General features: G+C 31.4%; 2 protein-coding genes across 18 annotated transcripts in view; one reads left to right on the top strand and one right to left on the bottom strand.

The window, feature by feature from the left end:
• LOC127698684 (serum paraoxonase/arylesterase 1-like) overlaps positions 1-2,625 on the bottom strand; it is a 244,324-nt gene extending 241,699 nt beyond the window's left edge. For 12 of the 15 annotated variants that reach the window (XR_007980927.1, XR_007980926.1, XR_007980925.1 and 9 more), the window contains exon 1: positions 2,253-2,625. Coding sequence is in view for 12 of the 15 variants with exons in the window: in XM_052202294.1 (XP_052058254.1) it covers positions 2,253-2,317 (65 nt within the window). In the remaining 3 variants the exon portion in view is untranslated. The remainder of the gene's footprint in view (positions 1-2,252) is intronic. The other 3 variants (XM_052202304.1, XM_052202306.1, XM_052202307.1) reach the window with 2 other exon arrangements.
• A 12-nt stretch (positions 2,626-2,637) lies between these two features.
• Positions 2,638-25,453, top strand: part of LOC127698639 (protein sprint-like) — a 173,308-nt gene continuing 150,492 nt past the window's right edge. For all 3 annotated transcript variants that reach the window (XR_007980921.1, XM_052202198.1, XM_052202197.1), the window contains exons 1-4: positions 2,638-2,703; positions 20,736-20,796; positions 21,739-21,815; positions 22,449-22,648. Coding sequence is in view for 2 of the 3 variants with exons in the window: in XM_052202198.1 (XP_052058158.1) it covers positions 22,571-22,648 (78 nt within the window). In the remaining variant the exon portion in view is untranslated. The remainder of the gene's footprint in view (positions 2,704-20,735; positions 20,797-21,738; positions 21,816-22,448; positions 22,649-25,453) is intronic.

Here is a 25,453-nt window from a genome sequence, read left to right as displayed (position 1 = left end):
TTGCCTTTAAGGTTCATCAGAAGGAATTGAAAAATATGGCCGTGTTTACACCACAAAATTTACTCTGAGTACAGACAAACCTGTGCACTTGTAAAAGTGTTAAGCCATGGCAGGAACTAGGTAAATAAAATTTGAATGCATTTTATGTTTCAGAAAATTAAACACTTACCTGGAATTTAAGATTCCTTTTTTTTAAGCCTGCAGATTGGGATAAAATAAACAAACACCTGAGACTCAGGCTGAGTTACATTTGATATGGTCCACTCAAATACACAGTTTAAATCACCTATTGTTGTCCAGATGTCTATTGTCCATCTATTGTCCAGTTAATCAATACAATTCACTACAATTATTTACATAGGCCCATTAGGGGAACATCTCAAACATTTTTCAAAACTTTTTTTTTTTGGCAACTTCTGTGGGGAAAAAAAGGAATCTCAAAATCCAGAAAAGTTTAAATTTTCTGAAACATAAAATGCATTTAAAATTTAATTATCTTAGAGTTCCTGCCATGCCTTAAAACTTTTCCAGGTGCACAGGTGTGTCTGTACACAGAGTAAAAATTGTGGTGTAAATACGGTCATATTAGCCAAAAGGTTATGATGAACCTTAAAACTCCTCCTCAATCTAGTAAAAGGTGTAGTAAAAAAATGTTATCAACAAAAATTGTGGGGTATGGTATGTTGCCGATGACAGCATCATCTACAGAAACATTAAAAAACAAAGATGATGCATTCAATTACAACAGGACTTATATTCAGCACAATGGGAAAAAGACTGGTTAATGTCATTCCATCCAGACAAATGCTCCATACTCAGAATTACACAAAAAAAGAAACCAGTCAACCATGACTACATCCTTCATGGTCACATTCTACAAACTGAAACAGCTACAAAATATCTAAGCATAACCATCCAATCAGATCTTAAATGGAATAAACATGTAGATAATATAACAGCAAATGCAAATCGACACCTAAATTTTCTAAAACTTAACCTAAAAGTATCTTCCAAACAAATAAAAGAAAGGGCATACATGTCATAAGTTAGACCTAAGCTTGAGTACAGCTCTTGTCTGTCTCACTAGGACCCTCACAACAAAAATCAAATCAAATCAATCAAATTGAGATTCAAACCAATAAAGATTCTTACAAATTCTCATTTTATCCGCACACAATAGTACAATGGAACCTACTTCCAACATCAGCAATCCTATGTACAACAGTTGACGGCTTCAAAGAGCAGATTTCTATATCTGCTCTTTCACAAATATTTTAAACACTGCATTGAACATGTACATAGTTTTACCAAAAAATATACATAGGATAACAATCCACAAAAAAAAAAAAAAAATCACTGTAATATATTTTATTTTTTCTGTTCACCAATGTAACTTAATATTACTGAAAAATATATTTCTTTTAAATTGTACATAATTAAGCCATGCATGCAACGGCAAATAATAGTCAAAGTTGTGACTGGGTGTGGAAATAAGAAGATAGATAGAGATAGCAAATGAGACAACTATATTAAGTCCAAATGAAGTGGATTTAAGGTTCATGTGGACCCTTTGGCTAAAATGGCTGCATTTTCACCTCAAAATTTACTCTGAGTACAGACAAACCTGCGCATCTGGAAAAGTTTTAAGGCATAGCATGCCCTAGATAAATAAACTTCTAATGCATTGTATGTTTTAGAAAATTTAAAACTTAACTGGATTTAGCAGTGCACTTTTTTTCATTCCTGCAGAAGATGATAAAATTAACAAACAGTTGAGTTTCACTTGATATGGTCCACTCAGGTACACAGTTTAAATCACCAATTATTGTCAGGTATCTATTGTCCATCTATTGTCCATGTCAATCAAAACAGTTCACTTCAATTATTACCTGTGGGGAAGTTCTCAAACCACTTTCCCAACTTAGTTTATTTGGCACCTTCTGGAGGAATGAAAAAAAGTGCACTGCAAAATCCGGTTAAGTTTTTAATTTTCTAAAACATAAACTATATTTGAATTTTATTTATCTAGGGCATGCTATGCCTTAAAACTTTTCCAGATGCACAGGTTTGTCTGTACTCAGAGTAAATTTTGAGGTGAAAATGCAGCCATTTTAGACGAAGGGTCCACATGAACCTTAAGCAATTAGGTCATCAAGCCGATTCAAGGATGTGTATACAAATCCTTGGTCACATTGTACAGTTAATTGTATGGCTTTCAACCATTAAAACCTTTTGAAAATGTAAAATCTTACAGAGTTTTTACAATAAACTGTATTATAATTATTCCAACAACTACTGCAATTGCTTTCTTGATCATTTCTACGACAGTTGTTCAGCTTTTCCTTTATGGTTCTTCAGGTCATGGGACAGTTGTTTGTATAGTCACCGAGTGTAACTCCGGAAAGTGGCGGGAATTAAAACCTGTAAATACTAAATAGTCTACAAACATTGAGAAACTATTTCATTTTACAAATGATAATTGTTGTTAATGATAACAAATCACTGTGGAATCGTTCTGGAAGTATGTCAGTACACATAATTTAAACGTGTGCATTGTGAACTCAAGTGGACCAGTTCTTCGTGTTTGTTCCGTCATTGGTCCCTTCAAAGTAAAACGAGTTGTCTCCCTTGTCTACAATAAAAACTTTCTGATAGTGATTTTCTATGTATACACATGGTGCTGATTGATAGTCCTAATTAACTGTAAGTATATTATCACAGCAAACTGGTTTATTGAAAACAGTTAACATTTTCAATCGGATCCAACCATGCACAGGCACTTGCTTTAATGCTTGTCTTTTTTTATATTTAGCTCACCTGGCCTTTATTAGGCTTTAAGTCCAAATAATTATGATGTCTTGAAAGGCTATTTTTTCTTGCTTTGACGCCTTTCCTGCGCAGGAAGGCGTCAAAGCAAAAAAATATAATAGCCTTTCCAGACGTCATAATTATTTGGACTAACCTGGCCATGGCCTAAAAGGAATCCGGGTCCGTTCGCGCCCAATCACGTTCGCCCCCATGCACGTTCGCCCCCTTTCACTTTTGCACCCTACACGTTCGCACCCAGAGTCCGTTCGCACCCTACACGTTCGCGCCCAATTTTTATTGGTTTTGTGTTTAATAATTTGTAAACGAGTTTTGGTAAGTGTATTGCTATAAATATATATTTTTTCATTGTTTCTAAATAAAGTGAGATTCTGACAAGGTTTTTTTTGTGTCATGGTAAATATATTGCTATAAACATTTTTTTTCATTGTTTTTAAATAAAGTGAGATTCTGACGACCAGTATTTTATTTTTGTGTTGAATAATTTTTAATCATGTTTTGGTTAGTGTACACTGGTGTATTGTTATAAATATTTGTTTTCATTGTTTCTAAATAAAGTGAGATTCTGAAAACGTTTTTTGCATGTGTTGATAAAATCTTAATCATGTTTTGGTTAGTGTATTGCTTTAAATATTTCTTTTTTATTGTTTCAAAAGGAATTGGGATTATGAAAACGTTTTTTATATGTGTTGAATAATTCGTAATCATGTTTTGGATAGTGTATTGCTATAAATATTTTTTTTCATTGTTTATGAATGAAGTGGGATTCTGACACACATGGGATCAAAGGAGCCAAGCTGTTAAAAACAATTATCTTTCATGTTTTTTATTTAAAATCTTCAAAGTTTTACTCATACCAAGCTAAATACATGCAGTATTTACATCACAGCAAGTTAAAACAACCATGACAACAATCATGATTTTTAAACACTCAACAATAACACCAAATTAGGCTGTGTATAAATACCAATTAACAGTAATCATACATAATTAACATTTAATAATTAATCATCAAATCAATTTAAAACAATATTTCATTTAAAAATTCCCGAATTTTTATTTATGAAAATAAAAATATTTTGATATAAAAATCTACAAAATATCTAAAAATTTATCAGGTTTTTTAATAAAAAAAAAAAAGGGTGCGAACGGACCTAGGGGGCGAACGTGTGGGGTGCGAAAGTGTAGGGTGCGAACGTGTATTGGGCGCGAACGGACCCGATAAAGGCCAAGTGAGCTGCGTGTTTTCATCACTTGGCGCAGGAACATATATATTGACGGGACTTGACACTACCCTTTGATAATGATTTTTACCATTTTTTTGCAATTGCAAACCTTTTAGCTTTTCGTTGTACTCTTCTTGTAAAGCCATTGACTTTGAAGGTTTTTTCTTTGCATTACCAACCCGACCATTCTTGTCTTTGGTTCTCGACATTGAGCCCTCTTTCTATTCCTTCTCAGAGACCACTAAAGATGGTGAATCCTTGTTTACCTCCGAAAACTCGTGCAAGTCGAGATTGGAATCCATACTTAAATAATTTTAAATTTCAAACTTAACGTTGTCAACTCTCTAATATTCTAAGAAGTATACGTCTTCAAAAGAAAGAAACTTAAATTTTTTTAAATGTTTGCAGCGACGAGAACAACTGTTCGCTAACTCGCAAAAATTAAAAAACACGAATTATATTCTAATTAAATAAATGTTAATTCTCACTGGTAGGTATGATGAATATTATTTAAAATCTAAACTTGGGAACAAATTGTTCCATTTTTTTGCATTTTTGCTTAATATCTGAAAAACTATAATAGATAGAAACTAAAATAGGCAAAAATAATCAGCAAGACTTATTCTACAAATAAGTCAAATAGCTGAAATTGTCAGTCGACTCCTTGTAGGAGTTCTTGCACTTTAAAGACGATTTTTACCAATATTTTACGTTTTTGCTCACTATCTTGAAAACTATTAAAAGATAGATAGAAACTAAAAATAAGTAAATTTTGCTGAAATCGGTTATTTACTCTTTATATGAGTGATGGACTTAAATGATAATTTTTTTACCGTTTTTTGTGTCTTCGGCAAAAACTATAGAAAATAGAGAGAAACTTTTAACAGAAAAAATGATCAGAAATACAAGATCAACAAAGAAAAAAGATTTGTCCGCCATTGCTGGACATCACAGAAGTTCCCGTAAAATTTTGATGTCACAAGAGAAAATGTCTGACACCACAAAGGAAAAGTAATTGTTGTATGACCTCAATAGTTCAAGTGTCACAAATTCACGGGTCAAGTGTTGCAGATTCCCAAATAGCGATAGGGTCTATTGGCAATCATATACAACATCAGTTAAATAGTTTTATACTAGTTGTTAATACTTGTATAATGGTAACATAATGCAAAACAATATTGTGGGTTTGTGGCCTACATGTAGTGGTTAAGAACAATGGCTACAGTGCTGAAGGTCCTGGGTTCGATCCTGACTTGTGGCGCTGGAAATTTTAGTACATAATTAGGGGTCAGTCTCTTCACCACGGAAACCACCGCACACCACAGAACACCCAAAAAGGCCACTACACCATAAAAAAGATTAAATAAGGTAATATTTAATCCTATTATTATTTTTTGTCTGGCCTCCACTGAAAGTCGCAGTATGCAAGACATAGGTCTTACTATCTAGCGGCGGTGTAAACCATTTTGTAAAGCTTTATATTTCAGCAGGTAGAAGACCTAGATGCTTTATACCTTGTATGCAGATACCTTATGTTACAAAGTTACGTCTGTCATATCTCCATTGTCCTTGACCTCATCGTTATGGTTAAGCGACGGCTTGAAAAAAAGAAATAAGTTTATCATGCGAATTTCTCATTTATTATCATGATTAAGAGTAATAGGATAACTATATTTGGTATATGTGATCCTTGCAACGTCTACATGTCCGTCAGACAGGGTTCACCTGACCTTGACCTCATTATATGAATCCATGATCAAGGTTTAAGTTACGTGATTATGTCTGTTTCTCAGATACTATAAGCAGTAGGTCAACTATATGTGGTGTATGGAATGATTGTAAGGGGTACATGTCAGTCTGCATGTTTCATCTGACCTTGACAATGGTCAGTAAAACAGGCGAGACATTTCAGCGTGTGCACTCTTGATTTTATATTTTTATGTGCATTATAGTATGGAACGTTTCAGGATTCAGCAAAATAATTTGTTTTCATGATTTAATTACATTGTATATATATATTTCATTGTATACTATCTTAATGTCTTTTCTTTTCAATTTTTAAACAATTGATTAAGTTAGTGAAAACATTTTATTTTATGTGAGATTATCACAATAATTATATGTAAAAAAAATATTTTTAGACTGAAATTGTCTGGCAACAGCCCTTGTAAGACAAGAAGACTGTTCTTATTGTTTCTCTGGTTATCATTTCTTATTAATTAGAATGTATATGTTCAGAAGGTAAGTCAAATATTTAAATAAAGATGAAAACAATATATTTAGATGTGTCAGAAAGAAGTTTAATGTGTTCGGTGGTGTATGGTCATGACGGTGGTGTTTATAATGTGTTCGGTGGTGTATGGTCATGACGGTGGTGTTTATAATGTGTTTGGTGGTGTATAGTCATGACGGTGGTGTTTATAATGTGTTCCGTGGTGTATAGTCATGACGGTGGTGTTTATAATGTGTTCAATGGTGTATGGTCATGACGGTGGTGTTTATAATGTGTTCGGTGGTGTATGGTCATGACAGTGGTGTTTATAATGTGTTCAGTGGTGTATGGTCATGACGGTGGTGTTTATAATGTGTTTGGTGGTGTATAGTCATGACGGTGGTGTTTATAATGTGTTCAATGGTGTATGGTCATGATGGTGGTGTTTATAATGTGTTCGGTGGTGTATGGTCATGACGGTGGTGTTTATAATGTGTTCGGTGGTGTTTAATATTTGATTTTAATTTGCTCAGTTCCAGAGGTCTTTCACAATAATTAGTGGAAGAATTTCCATTGGATATTGGGATATTGTCCCTTTTATAGTTCATCTCTAAAAATTACTAATAAAATTCCATGTGGCTTCAGATGTGTATCCATGATATTGAAAAAGAGCCCCAAACTAGACAGCTAGAGTAGAACATGAAAAAAGCCTATGCATTAAGTATGTATGTAGCTCCATAATGGGGGTCGTAGCCCCTTGCGCCCCCCTAAATCCACCTCTGGGCATTGTAAGTTAAGAATGTGCAAAGTCTTTTAAAGAATAACCCCATGGGATATAATATTCAATTTATCTTTTAGACACATTATAAAGAGCAATTAATTGCATCATTATCTTAAACAAATTGAAAAGATCTGTGAAATGGTTTGCATATCTAAATATCTACCATGTCTACAGATGTATAAAAGTGACGATGAATTTGGAATAAACATGTTACTAAAACTAGTTATTAATTCACAAAATTTCCTGGAGTTAAGTCCCTTAAAAGACCCAAATTAATAACTGCTTTTGGTTACTTTTAATCATAACCTTTACCAGTTATTTGGAATGATGAGTAATCATATGAAGTTATTTAAAAAAAAAATGTTTTCAATGATACACTTGACTGCTTATATCTGCATCCTTTGGTGTCTGGTGTCTGGTTGATGGTTGATAGTTGTCTCATTTGTAATCATAACACACCTCCTTAGTTTTATATCTGAATACCTAAAGGAGTTAACATTTACAGTACATGTATCTCAATTATTGTCCTACAGTGCTGGTCAGTAATTTTGTCAATCCTTATACCAGCCTGAACTCATTAATAATGCTTGTCAGATAAGTAAATGCCTAATTATGTAAGCTTGTCTGATGGATCAAGTGAAATTAATCCTCCCCACTGTTACCTCAAATGATTCTGATTTTGGATAGTTTGAAATAGGCAACAATAGGAGTGGGACATGTCTATGCATTTACCATATATGTAGCTCCATAAGAGGGGGCCCGGTCCCCAAGGCCCCCCTAAATCCACCTCTGGTAATACCATTATTATTCAAATAACATATACCAGTATCCAAAATATGTTTTTTATTAAGATTCTTCATATAAATGTGAATCAAAGCGAATGTGCAAATGGGCTTAATATCATAACTACCTCATATGTTTCATTAAGAAATTCTCCAGTTTTGATGTCTCATTATACCCCACCCTTTAAATTAAGTAAGGTTGGGGCCAGATATAGTTTTGACCCAATTTTCTGTCATTTTAGTTCAGAATGCTATCTTTTTATCAGATTGCAGCCTTACTTGGATAAATGGTCACAAATTAGAGAGAGTTCTTTCCCTTATGATTTTGCAGTCACCATGTCATAGATTTAGGTCATAGTAACAAAAAAAAGACTTTGAATGAATTTGTGCAAAAAGTTGAGTAAGAAATAATGAGGGGGAAATCTATATTGATTTTATACTTTAGGTCACCACGTCATAGGTCAAGGTCACACATACTAAAAACAGACCTAAATTGGTGTAGGAATGTGTTTTCCAGATGCTACTCTATAGATTTTGAGGACACTATACCAAAGGTCAAGGTTGTAGTTACTCAAACTGCAATGTAGATGGAAATTGTACAGGAAGTTGTGTCTAAATCAAATTCTTAATATGGGTTGCTATCTTTCTTGGATATATGGTCACATATAATAAGAGGAAGATCCCTTTTAATTTTAAGGTCAACGTGTCAAAGGTCAAGGTCAAAATTACACAAATGTACTACAAATTGACTTACATGTAACTTGTGCAAAAAATTGATTTCCTGAGGCTTAATCCAATACTACATGTGGGAATGCAACGTAAACTTACTTGGATTTATTGTCATACATGCATATAAAGAAAAGAAGATCCCAAGTTATTTTATATTACTATGTCTATGGTCAAGGTCATATTCACTAAAAGCAGATTTCTTTACGACAACATTACTGTCTGAACTCATTACAGAAAAGTACTGTATCTCAAAGTAAACAGAAAAAACTCTGCCATCAGGTAACTATAATTTCCCTACTTTTTATATTGGGATTTGCAGGGTATGTTAGCTTACTAAAAAAAAATAAAGTTTTTTTAAATTTTTTATTTGACAATGCATTAATTTTTAACATTTCTGATAATAGGGCAAACTTAAATATCTATAAATGTTAACTGTAATGGGATTTTTTTATAGATGAGATTCAACATAACCTAAGCATTGTTATTTTCAACAGCTTGGACAGATCTCATTTAAAGTTGTAGATTAAAATATATAGTTCTAAAAAGATGGAGAATATTCCAAATGACATTTACTCAAAGAAACTGGAAATATTTAGAGTTATACTAATATTGTTATTTAATATCCCTAATTATTTTGTCATTGTGACCTTCATGTATGAGCAAAGTTGCTTTTATCATAATAAACAGGTCTTATAATACAGTAGAGATGTTTGAAGACAATCTCTTAAGCCATTTTACCATAGACAAATCAATTCATTATACCCTACGCTATGAAGAAGCAGTTGTGGGGAAAAGTTTTTATACCGTCAAGTTATTTAATCAGTCCGTCAGTCATTTTGTTTTATTGATGCAAACTCATATTCTTTGTATTGGATTGCAACCATACTTGGATGTATGGTCACACATATTTAGGGGAAGATCCCTGTCGATTTTGGTGTCTAAGGTCAAGGTCAAAGTTACCGGAAATAGACCAAATTGTACAGGAAGTGGTTTCTGAATGCTTATTCATTTTATTTATTCCAATTGCAACCTAACTTGGACATATAGTCACATACAATGAGAGAAAGATTCTAAACGATTTTTAGGTCAATATATAAGGTCAAGGTGCAGAAAACCTGTTTCAAGATCAGATAAATAAAATATTTTTATATTTTTATATCAAATATATTCAATTGAAATCTTACTTGGATAAGTTGTGACATATGTAATTTAAGGAAGATCACTATTGATTTTGAGGTCGCTACATCATAGGTCAGTAGTTACTGAAAATAGAGAAAAAAAGTGCAGAAATGTGGTTTCCAGAATACTTCATCGAAATTGCAACCTGACTTGAATATATTGTTACTTACAATGTGAGGAGGACTATTGATTTAAGGTCACAACATTTAAGGTGAAGGTCACAGCTACTAATAATCAACTATAATTATGCAGGAATGTGGTTTCAGATCCTAAATCAAATACTTTCATCAAATTTGAACTTCACTTGGATATATATTGTCACATATAATGAGAGGAAGATCCCTATTGATTTTAAAGTAACTATGTCTATGGAAAAGGTTGTTTTATGAAAAATAGATTCTACTTTCTGAAATCATAATAGAATAGAATCATACTAAAAAGGTAAGCAGAAAAAAATATGCCAGCAGGTCACTATAAGCCTTTCCCCTTTACATAGGGGGAAGTGTATGCGAGCTTGCTCATTAAGGATTCTTTAATTCTTTTATTTTGGTAATTTGAACATTGTTGATTTTCTCATTATAGATCTATAATTGTACTTTGTTGTATTTTACTACAGTAATAATCCTGGTTTGTTAGTATGTAATTATTACATCATCAATCTGTTCTTCTTTGTTAACAGAACTGAAACAGAACATCAAATACAAATAATAGTGTATTGATCATGTTGGAAATGTTTACAACCAGTTTACAAATTAAGTAAGATCAAATACAGAAAACCTCTTTATATATAGAAGGTAAATTACTCTGGCTTTTTAGTCTTAATTCCATCTAATTTTTTATCCTGCATTCAGACCTTACTATTTTAGAAATAACAGATATATTTACAACTACATTTTTACTCTATTTTCATGTTTTACAAATATTGTCTTCCTGTATTCTTGTTTGTGGTTTGAAAGATCAATTATATTGAATTTACTGTATTGTAGGGGTATGAATTCTGCATTGCATTGCTGTCAACATATCCTAGGGGAAAGGTTATGTTTTACCCCCATCATCCTTTTAATTGCATGGTTGTGATGCTAGAATGATAATTTTGAACTCTCAATATTTTTAAGAATATCAGACTTTGTTGAAAGATTTATATCACCATCAAGATTATATAGTAAAACAATAAAGTAAAAAAATGCTAATTGCAATGTATCAATGTACAGGTACAATGTTATACCTATGTCAGACCAGATGTATATACTATTTTCACCAATTTCATTACACGCTTAACTTAACCTTAGTCTGTACTGTCAGTTCAGCTGTATAACATTCTTCATAAACCACGCGAATAACTATCAGGTAAATAACAAAACTTATTTATTTATACATTTGTATATTTGTATTTTTTTCTTATTTGTTGAAATGAAGCTTTATCATGTTTATGTAATACTATATTTGTTTTTTTTTTTTGTGGTTTGGTTTTGAATTTGAAACTTAACCAATTTAGTTAATTTGAATCTGGATTTTATTAAATACCATTATACTATTATTAACAATACAACAATGTTGATATATTATGAAAAAAGAAAGAAAAAATGATAATTATCAAAAGTTTGCTCATTCATAAACAAGTATCATCGTTTAGCATATAGGCAAAAGTTTATCACATCATTTGTGAAGTTTGTGATCACTTAATCAAATTCAGTTAATGGTCAATATGTCAGTTTGATAAACATTTTCTTGGATTTTAGCAAGGAATATATATATATGGAAATGATAGATATGTATTGAATAACTAAATCATACTCATCCGGTAAAACTAAAATTATTGAATAAATAAAATGTGAAACAATATAAACGAGAAAACTAACAGCCCGATTTATGTACAAAACAAAAGAAAAACAAATATGACATACAGCAATAAATGACAGGCTACTGCAGTGTGACTAGTCATTAGTGCTTGAATACTGTTTTCACTCCATTGAATACCTGGTTTGGGGTTAGGTTTATATAAATGAGGATTACGAGAAATAGGTCAGCATCTCTTTTGGAGGAAATCCCCAAAACTCAGAAATGTTGGCAGCTCAGCTTGAACTGTGATTTTCTAGGACATTTTTAATTTTACCAATAATCCTTTTTTTAAAATTGAAGCTGAATATATTTGAACATTACAAAATAGTTATACTGACTTGATGTTAACATTTAGCAAACCAACTATAATATATAAAAAAAAAGATTGAAAACAAACAAATATTTTATTATCAGTAAAGACACCAATAAAATAATAGTTTACAATTGATTCATATTAGGTTTTAGTCATTGGATATAAATCCTGTCCGGGCATTCCAACTTCCTCAACCAATAAAATCTGACCACCACGAAATAGCACAATAGTGTTAAAGTGACGTTAAACACCAATCAATCATATAAATCCTGTCAAAATCTGAAGAAAGATCTTTCATAGATGTTTGGAATGAAAAATATGACATGTAGATTCTTAAATTACACAATTCCTATAAAAAGGAAAGGGTTTTTATTTCCTAAAAATCAATAACTGAAATATTAGAGGCTTTATATGGTTCTATTATATAATGTCCATTTTTTAAGCATACTGATTCTCACATTAGACCCAATGCATTATGCAACTAAAAACAGTCCAAAATTCAGAAATAGTTACAAAAGGAAACTATAGCTCTTTAGTCTTTGTGAAATAACCATTATATTTTTTGCCTCAACTGCAATAAAGGTCACAAAGACTACACCTAGTAATCCTACAATTTATCAATGCCACCATGTCATCAACACTTAGGTTCATCTGTGGTTTAAATTGTTTTAGACATCAATAACCTTTTCAAACCTTCATAGAATTTAATAAACTTGCTTATTATATGTGTTTAAGCTTTTGATTTTGCCATTTGATAAGGGACTTTCTGATTTGAGTATTCCTTGGAGTTCGGTATTTTTGTTATTTTACTTTTCGTGTGACACTTGTTCAATAATCTCTTCATACTCCAGAGATACAAAATGTAGCATATAAAGCACAATTTGGAAAATATATATTTTTCATTTTTTGTAATTTCTGACAAATGGACTTATCGTTTTTTATTGTAGTTGACTTTAGTTACAGTCTAGAAGTCAGAATGATTATAATACTTTATGATTTTGTGGGAATCAGATTTATACCATTATTGTTTTAGAGGTATAAACATGTGTGAACATTTGAGAGTGGAAATTTTGGAAAGAATGGCTAATTCCAGTATATAAAGTATATTCAAGATAAAAACAAAAGTGCATTTAATATAGATTCAGTCTTTTGCCATTTTAGTCATATGCGATCAATAAAATCAATCTAAGCCTCCTCCAAACTTATAATCAAGATATTGTGAAAATATTTATATCTCTGGTTTAGATTTGTTTGTACATGTGTTAATTCTGTGTTAATTTCATGCTCAATGAATACATCAGCTGACCCATCCTTTAGATACACATCTTTCCTTTGAAAAGAGAAACTTTTACATAGGTATATAATAGCTCAAAGTGAAAATTTTATACCTATTTAATAAGTGGAAACAAATTTACCTACCAAGAAGTCGTCAGGATATAATTATGGACAGAAAGTGAGAACGGAAATTGAACAAAGAAGTTTAAACTTTTATGCATTAAGGTTACCTTACTTAAACATATTTTGAAAAAATTTTGAATAGGTGATTTTTGGGGAATAACTTGGAAGAAGATCGTAATACAATAGTTTAAGTTGTAGGCCAGATTTATGTTTTACACATCTTTTATTGAGGAAATCAATTAACAAACTCAATTTACTGTACCAAAATTGTCACTCACTTTTATAAAATAAATCTATGAGGAAACCACTTTGAAAATATACTCTTTTTGATGGAATGTGCATAGACATGCATAAAAAAGGAGATTCAAAAGAAAGTCTTGCATGTCTTTTTATGATATAAGTATTGATTGATTGATGTTGTGTTGTGTGAATCAGTTTTTATGACCCCGCCGTAGCGGAGGGGGCATTAAGTTTTACCCTTGTCTGTCTGTACGTCCCTCCATAGTCCCGAAATTGGTTTCTGTTCTCTAACTTTAGTTTGCCTTAACCAAATTTTATGAAACTAATACACAATGATTATTACCACAAAACACAGATCAAGAATGAATTTGAGTGGCGTCACTTTTTACCTTTCTAGAGTTATGCCCCTTTACAAATGGAAAAATTGCTGAAATTTTCGTTTCCATTCTCTAACTTAAGTTTGCCTCAGCCAAATGTTATGAATCTCATACAAAATGCTTATTTCCACAAAAACAGATCAAGTTTTAATTTTGGTGGCGTCACTTTTACCGTTCTAGAGTTATGCCCCTTTACAAATCGAAAATTGCTGAATTTTTCGTTTCCGTTCTCTAACTTAAACTCAGATCAAGTACGAATTTGGGTAGCGTCACTTTTACCGTTCTTGAGTTATGTGCCTTTATAAAGGTTTATGCAAGCGGGGGCATCATCTGTGTCCCATGGACACATTCCCCATTTATTTTATGATATGACAGTACAGGTTATGGTCTGATAACAAGTATGCTTATTGTCCCCAGGCCAAGCATGCTGGAAACATAGAAATACCAAGCGTCTGTCCCATCTTGTTAGCGCTCTCAAATGTAAAATTCTTTCCAGAGTTTTATAAGATTTGTATCAAAGGTTTATATCAACAATGTCTCCATCAAGTTAGATAATAAGTTCCAATTAATCATTTCTCAAAGAGTTATGCCCTTGGAAATATTAATTACATGGAAAATTGCATTGTAAGTGCTCTCAAACCTACATTTCTTTAAGAAATATATAAAAAGTTTTAAAGAAGCTGATAAAATATGTGCAAGGAAGGGGAACTTGAGACTCAGTTCTTTCGTTTCCATTTGGTAAGATATGACTTGGGAAGAGGAAAGCTTTTATTTTCAGTAACATTCAGAACTTTCTTTAAATTTTAGAGATGTTCCAAGAAAGATGTAATTTAATTTGATCGATTATAGATAATTCACACATCTGAACTTCTGTAAATCAATTACAAACAATGATTGAATATTTGAGACTTATATGATTAATATGTACAATTCATTGTAAAAAAGAAAGATAACTTAAAAATTGAAAAAGTAAGAATCCCTTACAATTCTCTTTATTTTGGAAATCTACCAGATATAAAGTTAAATGACTGAATTAAGACTTTTTCTTCATCATTATGTAAACAAGTACTAAAGAATAATATGAAGAATTTGAAACCAACACTTAGAACAACCAAATAAAAAATGATCTGGAGTATACATCTATGAGACAGCAACCCAAAGACACAAAAAAAACCAAAGACATCTTTAGAGGTCAACATATGGTTTCCAACAATAAACAGGACAGGTGTCTATACAATGTGTCCAGTCGTAAATTGCCCAGAAAAGTAAGGAACTAATTAATTAGAAAAAATCACAGAATGAAAAAAAACTAAAGATATAGTGTTGATTCATTAAATGTTCCTGGGTATGAATTTTCGTGGATTGAGAAAATATTGTTTTTTGTGGATATTTGATTTCATGGTTAAGACAATGTCTGCATATAATCCACAAGAAAATTTATACTTCATTGAACATTTGAACTTGTGGTCATCTATACCCACAAAATCCACAAAAAAATGGTATCCAATGAATAATAATGAACCCACAGAAACCGCTGACGAGTTTCATGATATAGGACTGGCACATGAAAATGTGGCCGGGTTGAAATAAATTTGAGATTTGAATCTTCCTGATATATATACATGTAAGTTACAATTTTTGGTATTTGAGAATGAAATCTTAGCATACAAGTTACCCAGGTGGGTTTAAAATCTAACAGGAATAAAATACAAAGGATTGCATTGATATATGGCATGTATGATTTACACGTTATCAGACTGTAAATTAAGTACTAACTGCTGACATGTTAAGAAGGGTGCTCAGATTGCATTTTAACTTCTTTTGTGAAATTTGAGGATTTTCAATGGCACTTGAATGATAAGATAAGTTGATTAATAGATAAACAGTTTATAGTAGGAAATGCAGAGGCCAAGGTACATTAATAATTTAGATGTTTTAATTGAGCATATTTTTTTCTTTCTTGTCACGAGAGATTATATGGTCACTTTTCATCCTTTGTAATTATGTCATTGGCATTTTCGTTGTTGACAGAATAGTGGCAGTGGCATTTTGTTTGTTGGAAATTTTTTTGCAGCATTGAAAGGAACCATGTGAGGCAATGATGTTCTTACATGTAACATGTCAGATTGTAAATTCAAGGCGAAGGTGCCTAAAGGCCCTTTTCATCCTTATTTAGCATTTCCCATTAAAAAGTAAATGTCAGATGCATGAATAAGGACAGTATTTGATAAAAACATTTTCTATCATCAAATACATCTTGTTTTACCACATTTAAGCAATTACCTGACATTATGGTTATTTTTTAGCTATTAAATTGGTTCTTGTCTACTCTGTATTTTACTCACATAGTGCAAGTCATAGGGATGCTAACCTAACAGCGTAACCTATTTGTAATAAGCTTTATATTTCAGAAGGTCTGGAGTCAGTTTCACAAAAAAACTTACGACTAAGATTGATAGCAAGTCATGAACAATTCAGTATACTTACGATCAATCTTAGTCGTAAGTTTTTTTGTGAAACCGACTCCCGGATACTTCATACCTTGCCTTATATTTTGAAGTTTCTGTCTGTGATATATGTCCAATGTCCTTGACATCATTTTCACGGTTTAGCAAATGCTTAAAAACTATACTATACTATACATTCTGTATGTGCCTGTCCCAAGTCAGGAGCCTGTAATTCAGTAGTTGTCATTTGTTGCCGTGAAACATTTTTGTTTTTACATGACTGCAAAAAATTTGTGTTAATATAATGCTATTGTCGTCGTCTTCCGAAGAAAAATTTGGTTTCCGGACAATAACTTTAGTTTAAGTGAATGGATCTCTATGAAATTTTACCAAAAGGTTCAATACCACAAAAGGAAGGTTGGGATTGATTTTGGGGGTTATGGTACCAACAGTTCAGGAATTAGGGGCCAAAAAGGGGCCAAAAACAAGCATTTTTGTAGTTTCCGGACAATAACTTCTGTGTAAGTGTATGGATCTCTCTGAAATTGTACCACAAGGTTCCATATCACAAAGGGAAGGCTGGGATTGAGTTGGGGGTAATTGCCGAAACATTCAGGAATTAGGGGCCAAAAACAAGCATTTTTCTAGCTTCCAGACAATAACTTGTGTGTAAGTGTATGGATCTCTCTGAAATCGTACAATATTCCATACTGTAAAGGGAAGGCTGGGAATGAGTTTGGTGGTATTTGCCCCAAACATTTAGAAATTAGGGGCCAAAAAAGGGGCCAAAAACAAGTATTTTTCTAATTTCCAAAGTTTTGGGGGCATTTTTTTTCTTAATTTTTTGGGTTTTTTTCCCATAAATTTTCCATTTTACATTGATTATTTCTGATTTATATATAAAAGCAACAAATACTGATATGGCAGGAGATACACACCAAACAGAGTGTGTAAATTGTTACCGTATATATAACAGATTAACTAAGTATTGCGCAATAGCACAGTACTGCGCAATAGCAAGAAATCTTCAAATGAAAATAAATACAAATCTTTTAACCAATTTCAATGGGATACAATTAAGTCTTTAATTTTTGGGGGTTCTAACCTTGTATTACTATTTTGGATATTGGGCCCCATTTTTAAATTGGTCTACATTGAGGTCCAAAGGGTCAAAAATTAAACTTTGTTTGATTTCATCAAAAACTGAATTATTGTGGCTCTATGATATGCTGAATCTTATAGTGCATTCATATTTTTTATTTTGGGCCCTGTTTTCAAATTAGTCCATATCAAGGTTTGAAGGGTCCAAAATTAAACTTTGTTTGATTTCAACTAAAATTAAATTTTTGGTGTTTTTTTATATGCTGAATCTAACCATGTTAGATTTTGGATATCAGACCATACAAGGTAAATTAAATGTCCGATTTCAAATTTTTAAGATCTTTGACCACATTTATTTTGTGTCAGAAACCTATATTATGTCAAAAAATTGATCAAAATCCAAATTCAGACAGTATCAAGCTTGAATATTGTGCCCAAACTTGCCCCAACTGTTCAGAGTTTGACCTCTGCAGTCGTATCAGGCTGCGTTCGGCATTTATTTGTTCATTAATTTGTACATAAAGTAGTCTGTTAGTTTTCTCGTTTGAATTGTTTTACATTTGTCATTTCTGGGCCTTTTATAGCTGACTATGCAGTATGGGCTTTGCTCATTGTTGAAGGTCGTACTGTGACCTATAGTTGTTAATTTCTGTGTCATTTGGTCTCTTGTATGGTCATTTGGTCTCTTGTAAAGAGTTTTCTCATTGGCAATCATACCACATCTTCTTATTTTTATATTTATCTTGTGAATTTCCCACTTATTACTTAATATGAGATCCTTACAAGTTCTTCATGTCAGTCAGACAGAGTTCACCTGTCCTTGTCCTCATTTCAGGGATCAACGATCAAGGTTAACTTTTCATTGTCAAGTCTCTCAAATACTATAAGCAATAGGTTTACTTGATTTTGGTGTATGGAATGATTATGCTTGTTCATGCTTATTTTTCTTTCCAGTTAAACAGATCATGTGCTTTTTGCTTAAATACCTTTTAGACCTTCTAAAGCAAAATTTACAGAACTTTGCATATACCGGTAAATCATTTAGGTCTTTTAAAAAGATTTAAATAGAAATTCTGTGAATGAATGTAACTAAAGTTTTTTTGCATTAAAAAGATAATAAATCAGACAGGTGTGTCACAGTGAGTTAAATCGCCTCTTCCTTGCATGTAATATAATACATGTGTTTTGTTGTGTAACATGCAATCTTTCACTTTTGAAATTGTCAACGGAAGATAATTTATTATGTCCTTTAGTGTATCATATTTCTAATATCTTGCAGTTGTAAATTATTTCAACGAGACAGCTGCACATCTTACAAATATTAAAGATATAAGTTGTAAATTTTTAATTATGTTTTTAAGCATGTAGTATTCAGCATTTTTAACCGGATTTTCTGATTGGTGGTACAACAGGAGTTATGCTCCTTGATGGATTGGGAAATAGCACTTCATGTTATTTCAATACTGTGCAGCCAATGGTTTTCAAGTTTTAATATGTTGTTACTTATGAAAAATAAAGCTCAAGTTCGATATTGTTTATTTTCATTTTTGTTGTTCAGGAGTTATGGTTCTTGATTGAATTGAAAATTACACTTTTTGTAGATTCATAGCAATAACTTGAGATTACTTTATCTGATCCGTTACTCATGACAAAATGTCTATTCTTGGGTTTAAGTGAAAATATAAGTTGTGAGATTAAATGAAGAAATTTCAAGAGCTTCAAGACACACAAAACTCTATGCTTATTTCATTTTACACCAATTCAAAATGATCAGTGGAAAATGGAAATATATATGCTCTTTTAAAAGTTAATCTTGACAAAAAAGTACTACTTACAAACATGAAATATTTCTATAATATCTTGTTACGTGCTTAGGATTTTGTTCATTTTAAGCCTTGGAAGAAGATGTATCATGTCCCAGACTTAGCTGACAAGAAAAGAAGGAAAATATTGTATTGGAAAATGGTTCTATACAATATTTTGTTTAGAGTGAACTTTCTTTTAATAGATATATTTAAATAATCATGTTTCTCTTAAAGACAACCATGGTTTTGAGTGTTTTATGTAAAAAAAAACAACTTTCTTTTAATACAAATGTAATAGATATATTTAAATAATCATGTTTCTCTCAAAGACAACCATCCGTGGTTTTGAGTGTTTTATGTAAAAAAAAACAAACTTTCTTTTAATAGATATACCCTGTATTGAAAAACATGGTTTTTTTTTCAAAGACAACCATGGTTTCTGTTAACAAAACTTAAGGTTATTTATAACAGTGGGAGAGTTAATACTCCTATACTTACAATAAAGGATAATTATCAGTTAAACCAAACATCTCCAAGACATTTATACAACACCTACTTATAACTGTATGAGGTATTGACCAACTTCACACCTACCTCTTATGATGACCATTCATACTTCAGTCTTACGATGACCATTCATACTTCAGAGGGTCAAAAGTAAGACCACAGATATTTCTTATGATTATATATGATGTTTTGTCAGTTTTTAGTGAATTGCAGGGATTTTGGTGAAATTGTCCAGGTTAGAACTATTTTATGTTATGTAGAAAACATTTTTTCTACAGTTATTTATAGGCCTTTGGCTATACATGACCAATATATTTTGTAAGAGTACATTTGTGTTTTGTAGACTTTCTTCTCCAAGAGAAAATGGATAAGAAATGCATACATGATATACATGCACATATTATATGAAAAAATAATTCTTTGTCAGTGTATTTTTAATGCTATATCACAATCTACTAAGAAATGCAACATGAACAATTGAAAAAAAAGATTTTTTTTATATTTCAGGAGAAAGAGTTCTAGTTTTATTTCTTTATCTAAAATCTGAACATTAAGGTTTATCTTTACAAAAATTGTGCTTTTTTTAACAAGTACTTTATAGTTAGTAGTTTTACAAAATTATTTTGTGAAAATATTTAAAAATTCTTTGAAAATTTGTTAAATGGTATTTGTCTTATGGAAAGACTTTACTTTAAAGTGGTAAAATTTGAGTCGTACTTCACATTTTCAACTCTCAACCTTGTCAATTCCTTTGATCATCCATAAAATTGGGAAATATGAGATGTAAAATTCAGTTAATATTCATTAGGTTTCACAAGGTCTCTTTGCGTAAGTCTGCAAAGTTTGATTTTGAGAACGGTTAGATTTGGAGAAAAACAAAAGATTTTATGTTTCTATCCCCCACAGGTAGATGACAGGTAGACCTGATCATCAGTCTAGATCATCAATATATGATGGATGTTTTGTTTTATAGGAGGTGTTAATAACCCTGTCTTAGGTGTGTCAAAAAAGATTATAGCTACTTAAAGGTCCAGGTAAGATGAATGTCTGTAATATAAGATTTTGTGTATTGTGCATTTGCATGTTTGTCTGTGTTGATCTTGAAAAACATTTATTATTGTCCCTCAAATTAAATCTGATTAATTCGATACATGTATATCAATGGAATTGGTTTTGCTGGTAAAGTACCTTAATGTTTTAGATTTAGATTCTTACTTTGGGAAAATAGTTTATTGTAGAATTATGTGCACTTCAATGATAGAATATTTGCAAGCTTGATTACACATGTGCTTTGTTAAGCATGATAAATTGACAAAGGCAAGATGAATCGAGCAGTAAAACTCAGAGGGGGATAAATATTTTTAAGATGTGCTTACCATAAGTTTTATAATGAAGAGAATTAGTGCATTCAAAGCTTGATAAATTTACCCTATCAGGAAAAAAACATACCATTCTGAAATATTCATAATTTTTAGGCACTGTATCAGGTATTAAAAAAAATAATAAGCAGTATAAGCCACAGGCGATCGGTTAATGGACCCCCCTTTTTCTATATAATTTTTTTTAGTAGATAATCTAATATTTTAACTTCTTTTCACTTCTTGTTCCATATGTTATACAATGAATTTAGTTTATAAACGATGTCCCTCTATTCTTATTGTGGAAAATATTCTATTGCTATAAAATAGTATAATTTGCTTGTATTAATGCAACATGGACAATTGAAAGAACAAATGAAATTCTGACAATAGGAGAAAGAGTTTAAATTTCGATTCCCCAAGTGCCTGTGGAATAAACATGAACATAATCAGAGCTTAGTTATTCCTGTAACCATTAAAATTATGTCCTGATTCAGAAATGCAAAATCAAAGGATTATCAATATGCAAAAATTAACCATCATTAAAATCATGTTTTATAGATTTTGTGTATATGGAATTTCATTTTTTTACAAACATGGCTGTATTACTTTTTGTAGGTTATGTAGAAGATCTGTTGGGGTTGACCATTTTGCACAAAGATATCAAGGAATTACAGAAAATATATTTAAACCAGGTTAACAATTTGTTTTATATTTAACAATTCATAGCTGTAAAATTAGACTGTAAATATCACTCTGCATAATTTATCATGATGAATTTAAGATTTGACTTTTAAAATTGTTATAACAATAAGTACAATTTTGTCCCGGTGATTTTTATCAATCTAGGGCATCTCTTTCCTATGGGCACAATATGTTTAATCATATTAAACTCGTTTTGCAATTTGTCACTCTAACAATACCATATCCCACTGGGTATTTTGTACTAGTCTACCTACAAAGTTATGTTTATACAAATGGAATAGATATATGGTAGGTTTTCTTATTTTTGCATATTTTTGAATTGATATAAATGTTTATTTATTCATACTTAATGTTGCCATGCTTTATTCATCACTTTTATCTAATTTGTTTATATTAGTGAAAGGAATGTTTCTTGTTTGAAGCCGAAAATTTAACTTCCACAGAGATTGAAATGCTTTAAAATATTGATTATGAGTCAATGTGATTTGTGTTTACTTTAACAATAGACTAGGTAGCTGTACTATCAGACAAATTCCCCTGCCTACCCTCATTTTATACCTTTACAATTGTAATAAGTGTTATTATTGTAAATTTAATTCTTTGCTGTTTGTTTTCATATCCAGTTTATGAATGAATGGATTTATACAGTGGCGGACAAACTTTAACTCAATTCGACCTGACACTCGAAAGAATTGAACTACGTTTTGGATTATGTCATTAAGAAGATTAAGACAGATAATTGGATATGATTAACAAAATGGAGCACAAAACAGCCATTGGCCTTGGAAGTGGGCAGGCATGTCGAGAGTCTACATATCAAAAGGTATGGTATTGATTTTTTGGTTGTTGACTTAATATGCACAAAGTTTTCGTGTGTGTTAAAAATGTATATCCATGTATTGCACAGAAAGAGTTTTTTCTATATATTTACATAACCGAAACTTGTGCACATTAAATGATACTTGACATATAAATATTGGAGAATATCTAAAATACCTGACTTTAAGTTAGTTTTGCTTCTATTTTTTGTGTTTTTTTTTGGGGGGGGGGGGGGGGGGGGTCTTTTATTATAGCCCCTATGAAGTGCAAAGTGAAGATAGCTGCAGAGTCATATACAGCTGAGACAGAATTAATTACTGCATACATCCCTGAGATATATTTTAAAGAATCTTCTGTGTGTTTGTTCTACAAATCCTCTTATGACCCATATTTGACACTTGAAGATCATTTACAGACGGCAGACATAAATATTTGAATACTCAACTATTGGCTTTTCCATTTTAGGATTAGGAAACACAAAAATAAGAATGAACTTAAAACCTCTCTAAATAAAGTTTATCAAAAGATAATGATCCAAGTTGATAACATTTTAGTTAAGGGAGAGTAGAGGTTCTCAAACATGTCTTTATAGTAGTTATGAAGATCTGTTCTGTTTTGTGTTTTTTTTTTTCTTCTAAAAGACAACAACACCCATTTAATACTTGTTTATGTATTTTCCGTTTTTATAATTTGCCACTTTTTGTTGATTTGGCTTATCTAGTTTATTCCCGCCACATTTTGATGTGCCTGTCCAAATTCAGGAAATTCATCATTGGTTGACTTTGTTGATAAATAAGTGTTTTGTACCCTTTAAAGAATTTTCTATTAGTAGCAGATCTTACTTAGTCTTTGTTAAATTTGTTTACATGTCTAGACCAGGATGAGAAATTAAGATTGACATTTGGTAAATTGGTTTAGTCAAATAAAGATTTGAGGATATACGTTTTCAAGACAAGAATTTTAAACTTGATGGTGTAATGAAGTAACAGTGTCTGTATAGGTGGCAAGGGACTTTAAGTTATGCTCTTTTTACAAAAACATATATTGTTTATTTCGACATTTTAATGAAAGATTATTTATTAAAATGGGAAATAACTCTTTCTTTGCAACATTAGCTAGTTATATAAACAAAAAATATATATTTTCAAACTGTCTATTATTATTTGAATGTATAACTATTTGCAATTCAAAGTACTACCCATGATGATTTTATGAATGTATAAGGAAGAAAAACATCTTTTCTGGGTTTTTTTCTAATAAGGACATATCAGAGCTAAATATGAGATTAAATCTTAAATATGAGCTAAAATCTAAGGTTACAGCTATATCATTAGGTGCGGATCTCAGGATTTGATGTTATGGGGGCGCTCCTTAGAATTAAGAGTTACAGGACCATATTTTTGAGGAGAAAAAAATTTTACCTATGAATTAGGATGAGCCCCCGTCTGAATCTGTGCCTAATCATAGCCTTTTTTAGACATAAACTATAGTTTTAGAGATTGTATAGGCTATATCATAGCTACTTTAGACTTACAGCTATATCATCAGGTGCAGATCCAGGATTTGATGTTATGGGGGCACTCCTTAGAACTAAGCGTTAGAGGACCATATTTTTGAGAGAGAAAAAAATTGGCTGTAATTTTACCTATGAATTAGGATGAGCCCCCGTCTGAATCTGTGCCTAATCATAGCCTTTTTTAGACATAAACTATAGTTTTAGAGATTGTATAGGCTACAGCTATTTCAAAGCATGTTTAGACACAAACTGTGGTTAAACATCAACTGAGTTTTATAGTTTATATGAATACTTCACAGATATTTGTTAGAGACATAAGAGTACAGGCAATTGTTACTGAATACTGTTAGAATTTTTTTCATAGTTCACATTGAATGTCAAAATACAGTAAGCACCCATTATTAGTCAATAACTATGTTTGCAGAAAGGTAATGAATATTGTATAACTGTGGAAAGTGATACCTTTCAACTTGCTTTGATGAATAAAAATGTGCTGAGTGCCTTTTAGGGGGATTCCTGTGGTTTTATGATGCTAGTTTGTCATGTGATCTTGTCTCACACATTGTCCTTCAAAAGTCCATCTTTCATGGAATAAGTATTTTTAAAATTGAGAATGGAAATGCATAGAAATATGAAATATGAAATATGAAAAAGTAATGCAGGGACTAAATTTGGATGTTAGAAACTATGAAAGAAAATGTATGCAAGGACTATTGTAGGGGCATGAAAATAATCTGAAGTATTCATGTAACTGTTTCATGTAAACATATTGGTTTCATTGGTGCAAATTCAGCATTTTTAAGAATTTTTCACAACTCAATGACATACAATTGTATAAACACATTTCCAATTGAATGCTGTGCATGTTTTACTTGAACAGACTTACATATAGTATCGGCTAAAAGATAAACTTCTAGCTTCTAAGGCACCTCATTTATCTGTCAAAAACCTATTCTTCATGGATCATTCATTATTTTGAGAAAAAATGTTGTAAAAATTGGGAAATATGTCATTTCTTATATTACAATTTTGGTATAACTAATTCAAATTTTTCTAGCGGAAAATGAAATACATGAAACTTTCATTTATCATCTAAGATTTTTTAGATTGACTTGTCAATGAGAAGCTAAATACTTTTTAGTTTAAGGCACCAGACTTGTTAGTGTGAACCAATACCATCACTTTGCATCCATTCATTCTTCATTGTCAATCATTTGTGATACTGTTTCAAAACTATTATTCTCAGAGGATCTACTGTATTTTTTTTTTCATGACAGCCATGATTTAAGATGG

The sequence above is a fragment of the Mytilus californianus genome, unplaced genomic scaffold (assembly GCF_021869535.1).
Source record: "Mytilus californianus isolate M0D057914Y unplaced genomic scaffold, xbMytCali1.0.p SCAF_4, whole genome shotgun sequence".
NCBI lineage: Eukaryota > Metazoa > Mollusca > Bivalvia > Mytilida > Mytilidae > Mytilus > Mytilus californianus.
Note: the sequence above shows the minus strand (reverse complement) of the source record. Positions and strands in the feature narration are given on the sequence as shown.